The 20354-nt window shown below is 36.2% G+C and overlaps 1 protein-coding gene across 4 annotated transcripts; it reads right to left on the bottom strand.

The window, feature by feature from the left end:
• Positions 1-297: 297 nt before the first annotated feature.
• LOC134797538 (protein gooseberry-like) lies at positions 298-20081 on the bottom strand. Of its 4 annotated transcripts, XR_010145094.1 has the most exons (7): positions 10213-10805; positions 7508-7680; positions 7154-7412; positions 5444-5643; positions 4257-4867; positions 3781-3895; positions 298-1159 (listed from the first exon to the last, which is right to left on the bottom strand). XR_010145094.1 is itself a non-coding variant. In XM_063769816.1 (6 exons), the coding sequence occupies exons 1-6, from the start codon at positions 19284-19286 to the stop codon at positions 1042-1044; spliced, it is 1416 nt and encodes a 471-aa protein (XP_063625886.1). In that variant the 5' UTR covers positions 19287-20081; the 3' UTR covers positions 298-1041. The 4 variants fall into 4 exon arrangements, 3 of the variants coding, with proteins under 3 accessions (XP_063625886.1, XP_063625885.1, XP_063625887.1); XM_063769816.1 differs by lacking the exons at positions 3781-3895; positions 10213-10805 and adding an exon at positions 19232-20081; XM_063769815.1 differs by lacking the exon at positions 3781-3895.
• Positions 20082-20354: the final 273 nt, after the last annotated feature.

Genomic DNA, 20354 nt, shown 5'->3' on the forward strand with positions numbered 1-20354 from the left:
AATCATTAGGTGAACCTTAAATGTGTCGTAAAATCTAGCTGGGTTAACGCAACAGGTTTTTCTCGTAGCTATGTGACTTTAAGTTTCATTACCTTCTAAAGTCACATAAAAATAGAAAATATTTCCTCCTATAAATATATTAAATATTCCTTATAGGGATAAGTTCGCCTTTGTACTTCCATTACTGTAATTTATTTTTGTAAGCCTGTGTTGTGTACAATAAAGTGGTTACTACTACTACTACTAAAATATTTATTTAAAATTGACCTTAATAGGTAAAGGAAAAATTAAAACAAGTTTGTCATTGCATTAGGATTCATTTATTTTCAGTTAAGTCATTATTATTACAAACGTGCTTATTCTATATACATATATGATAAAACTCCTATAAAATAAATACATTCGTCATTATATAATGTAAAATGTCTAATCACAATTTAGTTTAAGGCATTTTGTGGGAACAATCGTGTTTATTGAAACGTGATTAGTTTGTTAAAATATTAATCGATTTGATATAGATACATTACACAAAAATCACTCATAAACGACATACTTAACTAATACTCAACAACTTATTAATATATTTAACAACTTTTTATTTAATCTACGAATACTAGTAGAAGCTATACAAGAGATATTAACAATATGTGCGCCGAACTGCACTGTTAATATGTACATCTTAGAACTGAGAAGAATATTGTCAGTTCAAATTAATAATCGAGGAACTCCAAAACTCCTAAGCTAAATGAGAAATTAATTTATTAATTCTACCTTAACCTAGATAAAGCTGTAAATATAATACAATTTATACAGTAAGGCTAATTTAGTCTCACAATAACTTTTACAGATTACCAAGGCACTATTGATATGTTTTTCATTGTCATATTATCAAAGCAGCATAGGAATATACCTATTCGTGTGGAAAAAATACACCAAAATTCGCGAGAATAAAATGTTAATTTAAGTATGGTCTTTTAAATTTTTCCAAGTAATGTTTATTATTTTATCAGATATGTTTTGTTTTAATATTTTTGAAGAAGGTTAATGAACTCTGCCCATATCCATACCGCCGAGTTGTCCTAAGTACGGGTACCCGGACTTAGCCTCGCCGGGCGAGTGCGCGTGCGACGCGTAGTGAGCATTCGTGCCGAAGAATGAACTGCAACAAAGGAAAACAAACGTTAGTTCTCATTTAATAACAAGCATTTCAGAGGACAATGTATGAAGTAATATTGATTAAATTAATTCTATTTTTGAATTCAGCTGTGGCTCCTTTTCAATAAGACACGTCTAGCATAAATATTCCGATTCACATAATTAAACGAAAAAAGTTACACGATACACGTGTGTTAATCAATCAAGCTATCAAGATTTAGTATATATTTATACATACGAATCCATCAGTCACAGGGTTAAACCCCTAGCTTAACACTTAATCCGCTGGTAAGGGAAGATAAGTGTTTCGGAGTTTTAGATTATGTTCCTTATTTAAACCACAAATAAAGCGTGGGAGGAAAATAATTATGAATGGATTAACGTATGTCGAGTGTAATTGACATACATGCGCCGATCAATGAATACCGCTGAGAACCTATCGACCAACGAATTATTATGAACGTGTAATAACTAATAATACGGTAGAGGCCCCTAATGTCCGTCTATAAATGCTACTTAGTTTTGGCCTACCGGAGTGCGCAGTTTAAGTGAGGTCGGAATGATATGCAAGAGTTATATTTGATGGTTCCAAATGGCATTCTCAAAAAGAACTCGTGACTAGAGCGCGCAGTAAAACTGTTTTTAGTGAATATGGTGGCTAATATGTTATTAACGGTCATTAGTGTTGGTTAATTCTTGTCGTAAGAGGTCGAATAAAGTTTTACAAATATCTTAAACAATGCTGCGTGTTTCTCTAACGAAATTAAAACCTAAAATGAACCTGAAAACGTACTCCATAATTAGACTACGTTTTCTGGTTCATTTAAGGTTTTAATTACCTACAATCTACAAATAAATACTAGGAAGGTTACTGAAACCAAATAGCGCAGTCCGTCACAAAATGTTTATTGATATAGGTTACAACTAAGTAGGTAATTCTATTTTAATAAAACATCATTGTTTACTCTGGAAAGCCTCATTAAATAATATTTTTTGTGTGGTTTAATGTTTTTTTATTACAAGAAAATATGAATTCGGTACTTGTTAAAACCAAATAACTGACCGAATTCATATTTTCTTGTGCTTTTAGCTTTAATTTTTATTATATTGAGCTTTAATTTTTTAATAACAACCTAAGAATAATAATGTATAGTACTTCTTTTAAACGCCCTATAAATAAGTCTGTTCTACAGGTGCAACTCCTCCATATAAATTTCCGTGGGCGATTATCGCGTGAGCTGAGAGCTCGATATCAAAATCGCATTGAACACTCGAAGTCGAACACGCGAGCCGTGTGCCGCAGTTAGGAAGTTGAATGTAAATAGCTGCAGATAAGTTTTAATACTAGGCTCGCGTTAGTTTAATGCTCGGGTTCACTGCACTAATGTCACGTTCGGCCTCTCATTAATTGCCGCTATGCTCTCTACAAAGGAACGTGTGTTTATCCGTGTTTTCCGCCATGAATTGTGGTTGCGAACATTGTTGCTGATAATCACACTTGATCTACGAATGTTGACGGCAAATTGTATTGGTTTGGTCGAATATCATAGACACAAGAGTTTAAGAAACATTCAGGAACTCGTATTAAAAAGTCTCTCCCGCTACATTCTACACTAACTCAAAATTGCAAATCTAAAACCTTGTATAGATTCTCGTGGAAGTAAATTTAATTGAAACTTTGACGGATATTGAAATACAGGCTAAGCTGCTATACACCCGGCAGCAAACTGGCAATCACAATCGCTGTTTACGACCAATGACTGTGTTCTTAATTACAAGTTGCAAATGCATTACAATATCTTAGATGACTAAATAACTAACTCCTGCACTATACAATCATAAAATATAACGATCAAAACACGGAACTTGCTGTAAAATTGAAGAAACGTTTATAAAAGCGCTTAGGTATGAATTTAAATTGTGAATGCTTCGTGTACCGCGCGGGGCCGCAACGCGCCATATGGACGTGGGATAATTCGTTCTCCATATTCTCTGCTTTGCATTATATTTTTGGCAGGCAGAGTAATAAGTACAATGCCGAGCACAATGGAGTTGCGTCAATCAAGCCACGTAAAGGACTAGATAAGACAGACCGCCGAATAAACGTGGCTAACCTATATATTATTAGTGTGTCCGTCATTGTACGCGAAGAGATATTGTGTGTGGTCCAATGTGAGGTTTATAGACGTGCTTTGTCTCGATAACACAGATAAATGTCGTCGCCGTATAGAGTACAAAGCGACAATGAGTATGTCACATTCTCTTTCGACAAATTCACTTTGGTAGTAACACATTCTACGGCATACCTACCTAAATGCCTACACAACAACAAAACATGATTCTACCGCCTCGACGCTTTTGCTCTTTCAAATTAACGTCTGACGGCAATATTTTAAATTTTCATGAGAATTGAAATTAAGTGAGCGAAATTTTAATTAAAAATCGATCAAAAATCTCTATAAAATTCGCAGCCCTATGCATTCACGATCAGATCGGCGTATTACGAAGCTCGGGCTGTAATAACCACCCGCGCGCGGATAATGGCCGACTTCTTACACTCTTAATTGATTAGCGGCCGCTCGGACTAATGATAAAGGAAGGTGAAAAGAAATAAAATGGACGCACCCCGATTTGCGATCGAGCTCCCCGCTCCTGATAGCCACCGGTTGTATTGCTACTCTAGTACCTTCGTCAATGAGTTCACCTATGCGTCTAGTAGCTTGTTCCTCCTCGCCAAACGCTAGTGACCAAAGAAGAAATGATGTCATTGATAAATACAAACAGAAACCTACTTATTACATAAACAATACTCATATCTGGGATTAGCCTAATGGGTAGCTATTTGTATCGTCAGCTACAAAGGTCAGTTTTTATTAATGTAATTGTATATTCATCCGCACAATCACAGTCAGAATATGAGTAGCTGAGCATCAATCAATAATTCATAAGGCTACCTGCCCGCCGCCGGGCATTATTAAGACGTCATAGTTTGTGTTTATGAATTCAATGTGTAATTTTGTTTATACATATATTGAATGTGTTAGTTGCAATTTTAATACAAATTTAAATAATAGATAAGATAAGAGATAAAAAAAACTCACCTATAATTTTCTGGCCATGCACCGACTTCGGCTAATTTGTTCGAGCCATGTCCGCTAAGCTGTCTCGTGGTCCAGTGATTATGTGCGGACATGGCATGATCTTGTTTCGCGTAGTCCCCATAGCCATAAGGGTGGGATATAGGGTCGCTCGGACTCGCATATGTGGGGTGCTGGTAGGTTATCCCACCACTCTGGTTTACTGATGGACTAGAGGCAGTGGGACTCGAACTGGGAGGTGTAGCATCTGCTGCGACTTGAAGAGGCGTGGCAAGTTCGGAGGAGTGCGAAAGCGGAGTCAGGTTTCCTGATGTGAACGAACTTGAGGTAGGAGGGTGTAAGGATGAAGCAGCTAATGCTGACTGACAAACTGATGGCGTTAACGCAGATTGATGTAAAGATGGAGCCAAGGCGGAGTTCAGAACGGAGCTTGAACCTAGTGCAGAGGAATATGACTGCTGCCAAGAAGCGCACTGAGCGTTGAAGCCACTTGGAGGCTCGTATTGCTGGTGGACTGAGGGGAAAGCGGATTGTAAGGACATCGTATTAAAGGCACTGAGTTGTTGAGAGTTGAGTTGCTTGCGTAGACGTGCTCTTCTGTTCGAAAACCATACCTACGGAAGAGAAAATTCAGTTGAAACACACACTGGATTTAGCTGGCCTTCGCTAAACCTTGTAAAAGGCACTCATTGAAATTAATCCACTTTAGTCAAATGAAATTTGTCGGACAAGATAATCCCCCGAGGCAATCGCTTAATAGATTTCAACCAATATGAGATGCATTTTATATGTTCGCATTTCGTTTAAGTTGGCCTTATAATAAAACACTTTGCTAGTATTTTGTTTTCAAAATGTGTATTTACCGAGTGAATAAGAATGACGTTTAAGTTTTTAATAAAAACTCTATTTAAAATTAAATTGTATTGATACAATAAAAAACAGAGAGGAAACAGTAGCGGCGCAACATATGGTAGCTAGATTACATGCGTACGTTATAATTAATTATCAATGTAATTACGTCATTTTTTACTATGCTCTTGCCTTAGGGGCGGGAATTGAATGTGATCCACAATATGTATCCTATTATTTATTATACCCATCCATTTATGAAATTCAAAATATATCTTTCTTTTGTTCACTCATCAAATTAGGAGAGTACCTATAAAACGGTTTGCTGGGAAGCTACATACCTGAACTCTGGCTTCAGTTAATTTGGTTTTCTGAGCAAGCTCTTCCCTGGTGTAAACGTCAGGGTACTGGGTCCTTGTGAACGCTCTCTCCAAGGCTTCAAGCTGATCACCAGAAAAAGTTGTTCGAGATCGTCGTTGCTTCCTTTTTAACGTAATTCCAGGTTCTGATTCAGTGTCGGAGTCTTCGCAAGATGAGGGTCCTTCGAACAATCAAAATAATTTGCTATCAGAAAAGGTCGACTAAAAAACCTAAAGGTTATTTAAATTGTTGCCAAATTGAGTTAATGAAAACAATTTCATGTTGTCATAAATCTTAACTTTCTAACGTTTCGTAATTTTTCTGTTGTTTTATGTCGATTATCGTCGCGCTACCGCGGGTACCACACACGGTCTTGATTAAATTAAACGTAACCACATTATAACAGCTAGTGAGTTTTTTTAGGCCTTTACAAAATTACATTACGTCAAGACGTTGAATTAGATTGGTAAGCGGCAGATGACGTAGATTTATAATTTGATTCGGTGTGCTTATTGTGATAAAATGTAATAAAAATGTGATTTGTATAAAAATGTGGGTGTCGGGAGATGCGAAAGTGCGGTACATGGTAATATTTCAGCGTAAGACTCGTGCGAGTTGCAAGCCGACCGTTAACCGTCGTCACAGGGCGAGCACGAACCGCAAATTTTCAATACGCGCTTGGCAAAGGCGAATGGTAAAGGGGCCGCTTTTCCAGTGTACTTTAGCCGCGCACAACTTAATATGCATAATCTTATCGCGCGCAGAATCTCTCCGGCGAAACCGCCGTCGCCGAACCGGGATATTAGGAGCGCCATTTTATATTGGATAGCTATACGGCACAAGACGTGCAGTACGGACAGATTGTCGTAATGCAAGCCCCGCGGCCAAACGCGATGGGATAATAACAGCTTTGGGTACTAATTTCATTTTTATAACCTACAATTTCGAAGCCGACACAAGGGGCGCTGCCGTGGCGTGCGCCCGCTTCACTTTTACCTTGATTATTAACTTTATACGCTATTTTGCGAAGTTTGCAAACGTTCCGACAATCTCATTATAGGTATAAATTTATAATAATAGTGGGCTTTGAACTAAATTAAGTGATTATGGGCTGAAATGAGCGTTAAGGACTACGATGACACGGCCAGTTATTAACGCATCATTAGCTCGAAGGTTCCGTCTGAGTCGGAAACTTCTCCAACTAATTTGTAAATCGCCAAGGATTTCTGCATAACTCTCGGTTGCTAAACGAGAGGAGCAATAAGTTTGACCTAACTAAAAATAAATACAAAAAGATAGTACGCAGTATAGCCAGCGTTTTTATATACAGAAAGGTGAGTACAATAGCGAACTCGAGTAATAAAAAGTTTTATGCAAACACGCGCAGGAAGTGTTCCCTTCAAACATCGGAACGTGCGAAACTCGGTCTAGTGCTTAGCGCAGTCTACATATGCGAATATTTTTATCATGAAGTGAATCGTATTTTTAAACGATTACATGGTTTTTCACAATTTAGTAACTATTTAAATAAGTAATAAGCAAGCTAGTTTCCTTAACGGGTAGTTGAAAATTCCGTTTGTAGCTACGTGAAGAAAAAACTTATTTCTACTTTTGACGGGCGCTCAAATCATAGACAAATCACAATTATCATTGCAAATTGAGACAAATCATAGGTAAGTTTGTACACTTACCTAGAATACCATCAATGCTGTGATTTCTCCTAGGATCTGATTCGTCCCTTTTGCCTCCTCTTATAAGCCTCGATATGGAACTGACTGACGGTGCAGTGTTTTTATCACAGATTCCTTCTTTTATAAGTTTATCTCTAATTTCCCAGGAAAATATACCTGGGTTTTGTCTCTTGAGCTCTTCGATCCTGTTTTCAACTTCAGGCGTCGCCACTCTCGGTTTAGATCCTCCGATCACACCAGGGCGGATGGAACCAGTTTCCTGATGACAAAATAATACATATTAATTTACCTGTTAAACTATGTCAAGTCCAACTCACAGAGAACAAATCGTGAAGAAGCTCTTTCTGTGCTCACCTGATATCTATTGAGGATCTTGGAGACGCATCCGTGCGAGACGCGCAGCTGGCGCGAGATGACGCAGGGCCTCACGCCCGCCGCCGCCATTTCCACGATCTTCAGCCGGATGTGATTGGGAAGAGGTCTCCCGTTAATAAAAACCCCACCCAGTTGGTTCATTCGACCCTGACCTGAAACAAGCAACACATATTGAATCTGATTCAACAATGTCAAGCCTGCCTGTAATTTTCTGAATGAGATAATTAACCGGTAAGTTCAAAATGTTTTCTTTTCATTTGTAATGCAGCGTAAACTGATGGATAACAACAACAACAACTACTACACACATGATTTTATAAGGGCGCATTGGCAACGATCGTCTAACAATTTAACGTCCCATTTCATGTGTTCTCAAGCGAGAGTATCGAATTTCTCACGAATGCGGTGAAGCAGAGGCCATAACGTTTTTCTGATAATTTGGAATCAAGATATGTTAGGTTTATTGGTTAATTAACTAGATCTTAAGAAGTCTTCTATAAATTCCTAAATTGTTTCTCTTTACAAAAGTTAGTAATGATTTGTATACTATGCAAAGGTAAGCCTTTTGTACAGTTTATTCTAACTACATACATCGGTATGTACCCGTAATAATGAATTTCTTAAGAACTAATATTAAGATGCATTGAACACTAATTGCAAATAAACCCTATGGGAAACGGAGGTGGGTTAAAAGTGTCGCTATTATAATCGCATCACGCGCTGGGACCACCTATCGTCAAAGGACGCCGCCGCTCCTTGATTTTTGCAATCGCATTGTGAACTTCTATTGAGATGAGTCCCAGATCAAAAAAATATTATACAAGAAAGTGGGGTAAAATGTGCTGTGAATGACTTGGACTAAGGGCTTGCATGAAATATTATTTATGAGGCATCGTAGTATGATATAAATTATTCATGCAGAAACATCGTTTCAATTGATTTCACTACCTACTGAACTTAGCAAATCGGTTTCTTACGCTTTAATATTTAGATATTACGCATGGAAGTAATAAATTTAAGTTTGAATTAATTAATTTATTAGTGAATATATGTAGATACTATTGTCAAAATTATTATAAAAGCTTTAAGCACTCTGCCAAACGAAACGACTCATATATTACACATGTAGGTTTAATTAATAACTACAGGATTACAAAGAGTAGATTAATAGCATCTAATTTTTCTAAAATATCCATCCACCTACCCTAAATTTGACGGACAATATATCCCAACAAAAAAAAATAACGGTGGCAAGTGGCATCTTCCACTTGTGAAGGCATTTATAGTTTATCAATTTCAAATAATTCCACAAAGGTGCCGCCTCGTGTAAAGCCCTAGACCCCTGCTGAGAACCACCAATCAATTAGACAACATGTCAACAAGTATGTCCTTTGATATGATATACCGAGGTGTCTGTTCAGCAGTTAGACAACCAAGAATAAACCGTAACGCAAACAACTTATGGTCAGTAATTGGGACAACCAAAATATCCCATTTGTAGCTAAAGGAAGATGACACAAATTCCTATTTGTGAACTCTAAACTGTAAATCTCAAAGTTCATTGTTGTGTGGCAGAAAGTGACCTTTTCAAGCCTGCTGGACTCTCGTTCTGCGAGTGATCCTCTTTTTTTGTCGGACCCCGTAGACGCTGCGGTGCCTCGAATGCCTCGTGTTTTTGAGCGTTAATTTTATGTTCCCGAAATATTTATGACGCATAACGCGTTCATAATAACCCCGCTATACAAATGTGGGTGGCTTTGTAATAATGTATCACTTCATTATAATCATTATATTTCTCACTCTTGCTAGCAAAGAGTGATAACTGATGCAATCTGGATATAGGTACAATGTAATTGTTATGTAGATGAATTGTATAATACAGCGGTTCTCAATCTTTTTTTTTTGACGGAACCCTTTTGGAAAGCGAAATACTTGATGGAACCCTACAATAAAACAATAGTTTTTAGAAGTGTGTTTTTTGCATAGTAAAATTTTTCGAGGCGACTAAAGCATAATGTTCTAAATTCTTGCGGAACCCCTGCAGGGGTGTCGCGGAACCCTAGGGTTCCGCGGAACACACTTAGAGTATGGCTGGTATAATAGATACAACTTACTTTATATATTAAGGTACATACAATTCTTTACGTACATATTTAGAAATTGTGTTGTCTATTATTATACTTATACTATTACTTATAATATACTTATACTTATACTATTATTATATATATTCATTAACATTAAAACCAATATATGTACGTAATAAAAAGATTATTATAATAATATCGGTAGCCGCTGCAGTCAATAGGATGGAATAAAAACGATATAACTTTACACCTAGTAAACGCTTTCATATCCAAACAGGATACAAAACGAACAATTGACAAAAGGCACACAAGCCTCCAAAAAAATCTATTGTAGGTACAATGCGTAATATAGTTCGCAAACATAGTAACACTATTATCGCAAAAGGAGGCAAAGTTAACAACAAATTCAAACATTCATTGGCAACTAATCGTCCGGAAGAGCTTTGCGAGCATGCACAAGTTGGCCGCGATAAAGGCCGCTACTAGGGTGGCACCGATGTGGAGCACCGACATCAACAACTTAACGAACAAAAAATGCATGTTAGTAGAGTAGATCGGTTTCCGAAAAAAGTGCGCAACGTTTTAATAGTTACTCACGCGTTTTATTCATCACAGGACTTCCCTCTACGGCTTTAAATAACACACTAACAGTTTTCTCGGCTACAGATATCGGAATGTGGAAAGCATAAAATTTTCTCACAATCAAATAATCTTGTTGCAATTCGTTCAACCGCTGCATTCTTGTTGAGCTAAATTGAAACAGAGTCAATCATTTAAACTTAAATGCAAGAGCCCAGCCGTGACGGAATAAATGAAGACTTTGAATCCACCATTGGCGTTTCTGTGTCAACTTTAATTAGCAATCACACTTTTATCAACCTCTGCATCTGGTTAATTGCGGTTGTCATTGGAAGGGTCGAGATTGGATTTCTTTGACCTTCCGGAATTGCGTAGATTTTCGTTTTCAATTTGATCGAGTTTGATTTGGTAATCGTCTTAAAGAGTTTCACTGCGCTTTGTTTTGCGTTAATTGGTGTCAGTGGCCTTTGACTAATTACTTTTGCCCTTCGCATTTATTGCAGCCGTAATCGAAAGCAACTGTATTATTTGTGCGGCTTCATAAAGTTTAAACTGCAAACTGCCGCAAGGTGATAGACATGGCGCAACGAGTAAGCTCTAATTCTACAAGCAGACTATTACAGGTGTCTGCTACAAGCTCACAATTAGGCAATAATATTACCTATACCTAAATGTAAATGATAAAATATTTAATTAGAAGAATATGTATGTATGTATTTTAAATCGCCTACGTTTTAGAAGGTTTCGTAGCAAATTGTAGCATTACTTCCGATTACTATAGGTACAATTTACAAATGCGCCGTATAAATACTCACAATAAACGTCTTGTAAATTAATTTACCATGTGGTGTGTGAACGCTAATACCTTATACAATTTATTCTGCTGCTTCGCGCCAACAACGGTACAGTGATAGTTTGTTGTGTTTCAAGTCGATATCGTGGTGTGTAAATAAATCGTAAACCCCGTTTTCACAATCATAATATGTTTCTGCTTGCAAATCAATTTCACGTAACGACATTAATATGCCTACAGTAAAATTTATATGACGTTTAACGTCTCATGGCACGCCGCTTTCTTCCACATGAGTTGCGCGGACGATAACCGCTCGTTCCGCTAACGCTGGTCATAGTTCAAGGCACTGAATTAACGCCGTGTGGAAACGTGGGCTTGCCTAGCCTAGGTACGATGTGAAACATGTAAACTGACTCGCTAATTATAAATATAGGTACGTTATGCAACTTCTTTTTAATATTTATATTGCGTGGAAGCATTCTGAATAAGTTTTTTTATATCCGAATGAAATATTGATGTAACTAGCGATTGAAGAGGTTTACCTAAAGGTTATCACATTGCCCTTAAGCAAGCAAAACTTATTGATTCAATTTTACCTCACGTACAGTCACCTGCAATAATATATTACTCTTCGAAGGCCGCAAAAATATCTGACACGATCTTATTTGTAGACCCATAAGAGCGTGTCACTTATTTTTGCGGTCTTCGAAGAGTAACATATTATTGCAGGTGACTGTACCTAAATTCATAGAAAATAGTATTCGAATAAATCAAGGAAAAAATAACATATTTCAATATGAGAACTAGGTTTATCATGCCTGGATGACAATCATGTTTCGATATTGACACGAGATTTCTACTCCGTAACCTGTTAAAAGTCATCTATAGACTAATAAAATTATCTATTACTATCCAAAATCAAGCAACAATGAGAAGAAATGCCATCTGAATAGGCTTTCGAATTGGGCGGCGTCGACAAAGGCTGTGTCATTCCATTAAGCCTTCTTCAAGAGTGGAGGTCTGTGTGGCCCGGCCCGTGGCAGCGCGCGCGCCGCCACAAATGTAGCGCGGTCGAATATCAAATCAGTTCTATTATACTTTCATACTGAGCATTTGACAACCTTTTTGACGTATTGGTTTGTGCAATCGGTCACAAAGCGGACGTTCTACGGCTCCATACTTTCTATGTTTATTATTAACCCCCTGTTCTTTATTATGCTAGTTTTAGCATGGTGAGAACCTACAGACTTTCAAAAGAATTGTCTACCTTCAATCACTCAAAAATGAAAGGCATAGGTACAACCTTATCTACTTTCTAGCTAAAACAAAAAGACAAAAACCTCGCTATTTTTTACGTCGCAATAATAACTTGAGATAAAGCAAAAATTAAAATTCCCTGCCTACTTAATATCTTTTACCTAATATTACAGCGCGTTTGCCTCTTTACAACGACACTTACCTGTTTATAACATACATATAGGTAGGTACGTATAAGTAGTAGGTAGGTATGTGTAATAGAAAACAACAGACTCAGGTGGCGGCAACCGGTAAAGACAAATATTCTAATAACCAATATGAAATGAGAGTGCCTCTCCCATTGAAGTTGCTACAACTGTTCAAACGAAGCAAAGCCTTTCGGCAACTCGAGCTAGAACCGAACGTGTATCTTACCTCTACGTAATGAATGGAACAGAATATTTTATTTCAGTACACTGGCCTATGTTTGAGAATGCCCTGTTTGACCTCATTCGTATTCACACCGAGTTATGTACTGATTTGACGGACTCTTTCTTTTCTTGTTAGAAATGAGTCTTTTGAGCCAAGTTGCCGCTCCCAGTCCATAATGTAGTCACTTGATAGTACTTAGATAAATGACTACGGAAGCTAAGTGGACTTAATATTATGAAACTGCTTGTTTAATGAATAATTAATGCCCTTTATTGCCTCGCTTATTGAAAGTAGAGCAAAGCAAAGCACGCCCTGTAGCATTAATTTAAATAAGTACCAGGGTACTGAAATTTCGATTTAAGATATACAAAGAGAATATGAAGTTAGGTAGATAATATAAAATTGATTTAGCTTCGAACAAAATACAAAATACCTCTCTGTACTTAGTGGTAAAGTTTAAAGTGTGAAATTAGTTTATTTAAAAAGGATCTAATAAAATCACAATCACCAACAAGTGTTGTATTGATTATCGCTAAAACGTCTAACTGCAGAACGGCGATCGTTTAACGCTCAGTGAGTTTTCGAACCCTCGGGTAATTGCAAAGAGTTTATATTTTAATGGAACAATGATACCCTGATCGATGACCGGGCCGTGCACGTGAGCTATTTCGCTCTAACCTACGCCTCCGCCGAAGAAAGACGCAAGTGAACACTATAATATCTTAACAGTTATTTTCTTTGCCACAAGAAAAATACAAAAGGGTAGCAGTTTATCACCGTATGCTCAGATTAAAAATAAAATTAACATTGTTTATTGTGATAAGGCTTAACATGTATTACTATGCAAAACATGCATGCAATGATAGTAGAAGGCAGTACTATACCTATATGTGTACTATAATTAGACTATATAAGTACTATTATAATATATTATCTTAATATTTCCGTATTACTGCAAGAGCGGCCTGAGCGAGTGCGAAAGGGAAGTGTTGACGTCGCGAAATATGGGAAAAGCTGGCGGCAATGGAGATTTTGATCAGTTAAGCCTCGGCGCATTTATCAGATTTGCGTCGTCTTTAGCCATCTTATCGGTAATCGCTATGAAATTTATCTTATTATGTATCCAGTTTTCTAGTCTCCTATATAAGCAACCAATTGCTAATGCCTAATGCCACAGAATAAATAATAGTACTAGGTACAGAAGATTCACTCTAACAAAACGCGTCTGTTACGATTAGGACAGATATGACCGCTAGGTAGGCGACAGCGCCACGCGCGGCTTTCGGCTAGCCACCAAAATTGGTGTGGGACGGATGTACTTGTAGCTACCTGTTGCAAAGCGACGAAATCGCGGAGTGAGCCACGCCTGCTAATGCCACATTGGCTGTCAATTTGTAAATTATTAAACAAGTACCTAGTTATTTTGATTTAACCTCAATGGACTCATTCTTCTAATCACGAAATACCTATGAATTAATAAAAAAAATGTAGGCGCTAATAAATTGGAGCGGGCTCCTTAGCCTAATAAATTGAAAACACTCCCAGTAAGCATTCGTAATATCCTAATATCAATTTGTTTATTAATAGATCGTCATGAGTAATGGCAAGTAAGCGCCCCGGAGGCCGAAGGCCCGAGCAGGCATTTCGCCGGCCGCGGAGGGGGCGGGGGGCGCGTCATATTATGCGGCTAAAAGAGCCTGTCGGTGCCTTTGATCTGCGCGGACGCTGTGTGCGTGCGCCGAGATGTGCACCGCTTGTCGGCCCTTGATATGAATGTGACTAAACTTTGATTATGGTACTGAACTCTTTGTAGAGGTCAATTCTTGTAGATATGTAGTTGATTAATCAGAAAAATGTATCATATCATTTCAAGAAATGCTTTTTTTTTTGTTCAAAATAGACAAATCTAATCTGAGAGCTTTTTAGATCAGGATTAATATAGGTAGTTAAAATATTCCCTCGAATGTGTGGTAAATTACAAGGTGCGCATGCGCAAGTTGCCGATCGGTATCGCGCATCAGCGAGTCCGTCAACTAGCCCGAGGCGCATCTGATTGCTCCGACCGACCCGCGACCGTCATCGAATGCATTATGCGGTTTTGTGTCGATTTAACTCACATTTAGGAATGTCTCATTTTTAATAGAGTCCAGTTTCAAATTCTTACTCTGTTTAGGAGTATACTCGTATCTTACGATTTCTTAATTATAAATTGCTTTAAGCAGTTTAGGTGATGTACATTGCATAAAGAGTTTTAAAAATCCATCAATATTTTCACACAAATCATTGATCATCGCATTTGCGACAATAATCTCCTTCGGCTTTGCGTATTAAACAAATGTTTTCTGACATCAACAGCGCATCAGAGCGGCCGTGTGACACTAATACCGACTTACATCCAAAAGTCGTATAAATTGGAGTCGAATTATAAATTTAAACATTTTTAATAACTCGAAAGGCTGACCGCCCGGCGCGCGTTTGATTGTGACTCACATACATAACGGATAAGTTTTTAATCATCTAGATGTCCGTTTAGTAATTAGTATTAATTAGTTATTGTGGCTTAAACGTCAACTATGAAAAATGTCCAATAGATATAAATATACCTACTGGCCATTTTTCATATCTTTAATATATGTATAAATCTCTAACATTATGATAAATAAATAACATAAACAATAAAAATAATAAAACAGTAACCTACACAATGACATATTTATTTTAAACAACTTTATCCACTTTGTACTTAGGTATATTAAACATTTTAGGTATATTTAAATGGTCTAACTGATTAAAATCATTAATAAAAAATAAGTTTTGATAAGTATGAAAATACTTGACTCCTAAAACATTCCAAAGATGACGTAGAGTTGCGGAGAAAAAATGAGTTCGTCGGCATTCTTCAATAGCACGCGCTCTCTTTCTTACTTAACCCTTCTTGCATTCATTCGTCCTGTTCTGTTTTCAATTTAGCTTAGACGAAACAGGTCATAAGTCGAAGTGACATTTTTAACAATGCAGTCGAAATGTTTTCGTATGGTAATGATTTATGTGTAAAACCGTCAGTGCGAGTGCTTTTTGGAACAGTATTCGTTGTTATTTATACGCGTTAAACCTTTGAAACAATCTTTAAAGTCCAGCCGCATGGAAACAATGGAATATTTAATTTCTGAATACCTATAATGTCCAGCAGGTTGCAACGAATAGTACTCACCTATTGCGCCGATCTAGTACGACATTTTAAAAGTGTGAGAACATAAGCTTCCGTTTCGTAGCGACATAAAGTAATAAATTTAAAGGGCCATAAAAAAACAACAGTCCCAAGTCTAGAACGGTTATTCTTCAAACCGAACTGTCGTCGGCTGTCATAAAAATATCGATACGAAGAAAGGACATTTGAAAACAAAAGAAGCTCAAAATTTTATGCGGGGTAATAATTTCTTTTAAAACTATGTAGTTATAAGTAAACTAAGAAAGATTCTTAGTGTTTTGAATACAGGGAATAAACCCCGTATAATTGTCTGATTTCAACTTGTTTTGTAATCTTGAATAACTGTACCAATTCTAAAGTCAACCAGAAAATTCGAATTAAATTAAAATTATAAACTGTTTAGTAGTATCTAGTACCTGATTTCAAGTGAATTGTTACCCATTGTAAAAATAATAATAATTGTGTGGTCACTACTTAAAAGATTATAGGTATATGTAGGTAAGTAGAGGTAGGTAAGATGTAGGTGTACGACAGAGAGACCGATATACAGGGTGGAAAAATAAGTCGGGCCCTGGAGGGAAACTACCTTAAATCCTTAAGTTGGCTCATTTTACTTAAAGGAGACATTCCTTTATTTAAATAAATAAAACTGCATTCCAAAATTTTTCTTTTTTTCTTCACTTTTGCTTGTCTAAAAATATTCTTGAGTACTAAATATTCGATTTTATGGATATTTTGTACGACAGACGAGTGTAAGACCTAATGTTTCTTGGAGAAATGTTATCATTAACATTAACTGTATCGACTAGTAGACAAAAATAGCGAGTGTTTATTTTTTGGAAGTTTTACTAGGTTCGATTCCCGGTCGAGACAAGCGAATTTAAAAAATCTTTGAACGCAGTTTTGTTTCTTTTTAAAAATAAAGGAATGTCTCCTTTAAGTAAAATGAGCCAACTTAAGGATTTAAGGTAGTTTCCCTCCAGGGCCCGACATATCTTTCCACACTGTATAAATATGCTTATTTCAGATTAGGATATCTTTATTATTAGGTCTACATAATTTAGATGTTTTAAATGTAGTTTTAGTCGTTTAATAATTAAGAATGGTGATTTGAATTAAAATAATACCGTTGTCGGGCTGGTGACAGGTCACAAAGTTAACATTAATGTAGATATTATGAAAGAATAACCAATTATTATCCAACATACCTAACAGAAAATAAAATATACCTAGATTTCAAGAAAATAATATATGTAGGTACTACACAGGCCTTCTGATGAGTCGGTTATAATACTTATAATAATAACAATGTGTTAACTATAAACTATTATCAATGATGATTACAATCGGCTAAAGTTTGAACACTACATAAATATCGAAATATTTAGATATTCAGCGTTTATAATAACTAGATCAAGATCAATCGAAAGTTAAACAAAGCAAATATTACAATAGGAGTTCGTCTAGTTCGTGACAGAAATTCTTTATTGAACTGGAGACATTTTTTTTCTAAAGCGTGTCCTTGGCCATTTCGGATTGGGTCTAACGAGGTTGAGAGAACAATTGTTCTTAGAACAGCTTATTAAATATGACAGAATGCGCGCGAGGATGAAATATTGCTATATTGCTAGTAATAAAAAGGAAATTAGGGTTTTAGAATTCCCATGATTCTTATGTTTATTGTTGCGCAAGGTGTTGACCATAATAAATATTTTACAAAAAATAAATGTCTGTAGGTATTTTAGTAGTAAGCAATAATTTGCTACCTAACCTTTTCATGTTTTCTTTACATTTAAAGAAAATAAGAAAAGTTTGTTGCAGATGAAATGGCAAGTATAAGAGGTAATTGTACAAAATCTAACTTAGTACCTACGGATACGGATAAGAAGGCAATTAAGGTATGTAATATAATTAGTAAGTAGGTGTATATTAAATTTATTGACATTTAAATGTTATGTACCTATATGTAGTTACCTTCATGTAGACCGGAATAAATTTGACAGTTAAGTACTTACACATATACTTTTTTTTATCTAATAGGTACCATATTTATTTATGTATTAAGCGTAACCTAATTAACTTCGTATATTTATTTAGTCTAATATATTGAATAATTAACTATTCTTTTTTGTGTCAACCATACATAATTTTATAGCAATTCATGAATGTCGTTGGCAAATTTTTATATTAATTCTAATTACCTAGACATAAAAAGATAACATTATATTATATTTATAGTTATTTGTCATGCCTGAAATGAATAAGAGAAAATAAATAAGGTGCATACATTTTAGCTCAATTAAATACGTATTCATTATTTGATGCTCGAATAAAATATTAACTCCTTAAACATTATCCGGCGGATCATTAAAATCATGACATTTGTATCTGAGCAATTGTTTCAGTGAAGTAGGTTTTTGCATGATATATGGTTAATTGAATGTAACATATGTATCTACTAACGTAAGAACTAGCACACATATTCGCTCCATTACAGTTATCCCACATAATCAATCATTTAGCCAAACTGAAAAAGCATGTTTGTGAAAGTACCTAGCTAATATTGCAATATTGGATATGTCGCAGTCAAAAGTGTGAACTGGTCAAAAAGAACTTTTAACCGACAAAAACAGGCAAAACTGCTTTTGACTGAGCATGTTGGTCAAAAGTAGTTTTACCTGAAAATCATTGGTTAATAGTAATTGTGACTGTTACTATCAGTCAAAAGTACTCCCAGAAATAGGTAGGTTAGGGTTTTTTTTTTTTTGCTACGTCCTAAAAACGAAACTGTTCCCAGAGATAGGTAGGTTAGGGTTATTTTTTTTTGTTACGCCCTAAAAACGAAACTGCTGCCAGAAATAGGTATGATTTTCAGGTAAAACTACTTTTGACCAACATGCTCAGTCAAAAGCAGTTTTGCCTGTTTTTGTCGGTTAAAAGTTCTTTTGACCAGTTCACACTTTTGACTGCAACAGATATAAAACTAATTATACCTATATACACAACTGATATTGTTATAAGTATACTTTTTAGTTCATCAGTGGGTTAAACTACCGAATGATTGGCCTTTCCAATCATTGGCAGTTAAGTACTTTTGTAGAAAAGTCACCGCTGCTGCATTTAAATGTAGTTTGATGATCATTGGAGAAAATGGAGAAGGGCTGACATTAGTACCTATTGTGTACCCTATAAAACTTAATGAGTTTATTCGATTCATACCAGTGAACCGATTCATGCTATGTAAAAATACTAGAAACTTATAAAAATAAGTTGAAATAATAAAAATTTCAGTTACATATTTCTCCAAACAAATGTCATGATTTGAAAAAAAATATTATTAACATTTAAGCTGCAACCCCAAAACTTACCTTGAAAAGAATATCCTGTGAAGTACGGAGTCATGTTCAGAGTTGAAACAGCCATCGATGCCAGAAACCGCAGCGTAGACGCAGGGCTAACACCAGATCAGTCCAAACACAAAAGTCCTGAAGATCACTCTGGATGTCTCACTATCACAACTTGCACGCAGACATGATAACCTAAAAGAAACGTGTGTCTAATCCGTGTTGCTTTGAAGACAGCTCGGGGCCCACTGACGTGTGATGTAAAGATGTATTTCGACTCTCAAGTGTAATCTTTCACAATCAACGGTGCAACAAAAAATGATCAAACTGGCCGCCTCCGCAGCCTTCCAAACCCCTCCGTCCGAGCACTTGTCTCTTTCTGACGCCCGAACTGCTACATCGGCCAGAATTGACCCGATCACAAATTCATCGTTCTTGGTCTAAATTTCTTCAAATATCCTTATTACTTCTTAAGTATTCGTCAGGTGGTCTAAACTATGAACTATTTCTTCATTCAGTTAGACTTTTTCTGGTGCTATATATTCTAAAAATGATATCAAAATTAACAGCGGCCGGTGAAAGAGCGAGACGGTACGAACGTTGGGATCCAGTGTCTTCAAAGCGAAGCGCTTACATTAACAATGTGTGAGTCGCGCCTGAGTCGCCGTTCCGTGACGAAAAACATGAGGCGTGTTGCCACAACGATCTATGCCTACAGCGGTCGCCGATTGGTCAAAATTTGTTTAGGGCGGAGTTTTGGTGCACACTTTGAAAATCGACCGGTATTTCTGTGTGAGTTAATTGCATTGTTGATCTGTGTTCGTGTTGAGTACCATTTTATTTCCAACGTAATATTATTTTTTCAGTAATAAGTTACTTTGAGGCATACGTTTAATTTAATATGAATTTACTTATAGATATAATATATACAACGGTTGTCGATGAAATATTAAACCATTAATTAAAATATACAAATAATCAAAATCCGGCTAATTTAAGAAAAATCAGACTATCATAATTTTAATTAATATTTTTGAATAATAACTTCACAAAGCGGTTAACAATTTATACCTACATATATTTTTTTTATATTATAAGGACAATTTTATACAAATCGACCTAGCCCTACAGTAAGCTCAATAAGGTT

Source organism: Cydia splendana, chromosome 15, assembly GCF_910591565.1.
Source record: "Cydia splendana chromosome 15, ilCydSple1.2, whole genome shotgun sequence".
Classification (NCBI taxonomy): domain Eukaryota; kingdom Metazoa; phylum Arthropoda; class Insecta; order Lepidoptera; family Tortricidae; genus Cydia; species Cydia splendana.

What these genes read in the sequence shown, in the direction of transcription:
- LOC134797538 (XM_063769815.1), bottom strand. Translation starts at nt 10,354, where the DNA reads ATGCAGCGGTTGAACGAATTGCAACAAGATTATTTGATTGTGAGAAAA. An exon ending in TCCTGTGATGAATAAAACGC is followed by an intron (nt 7,681 to 10,212) that starts GTGAGTAACTAT and finishes TGCTTGTTTCAG; the next exon opens with GTCAGGGTCGAATGAACCAA. An exon ending in CAGCATTGATGGTATTCTAG is followed by an intron (nt 5,644 to 7,153) that starts GTAAGTGTACAA and finishes GATTGTTCGAAG; the next exon opens with GACCCTCATCTTGCGAAGAC.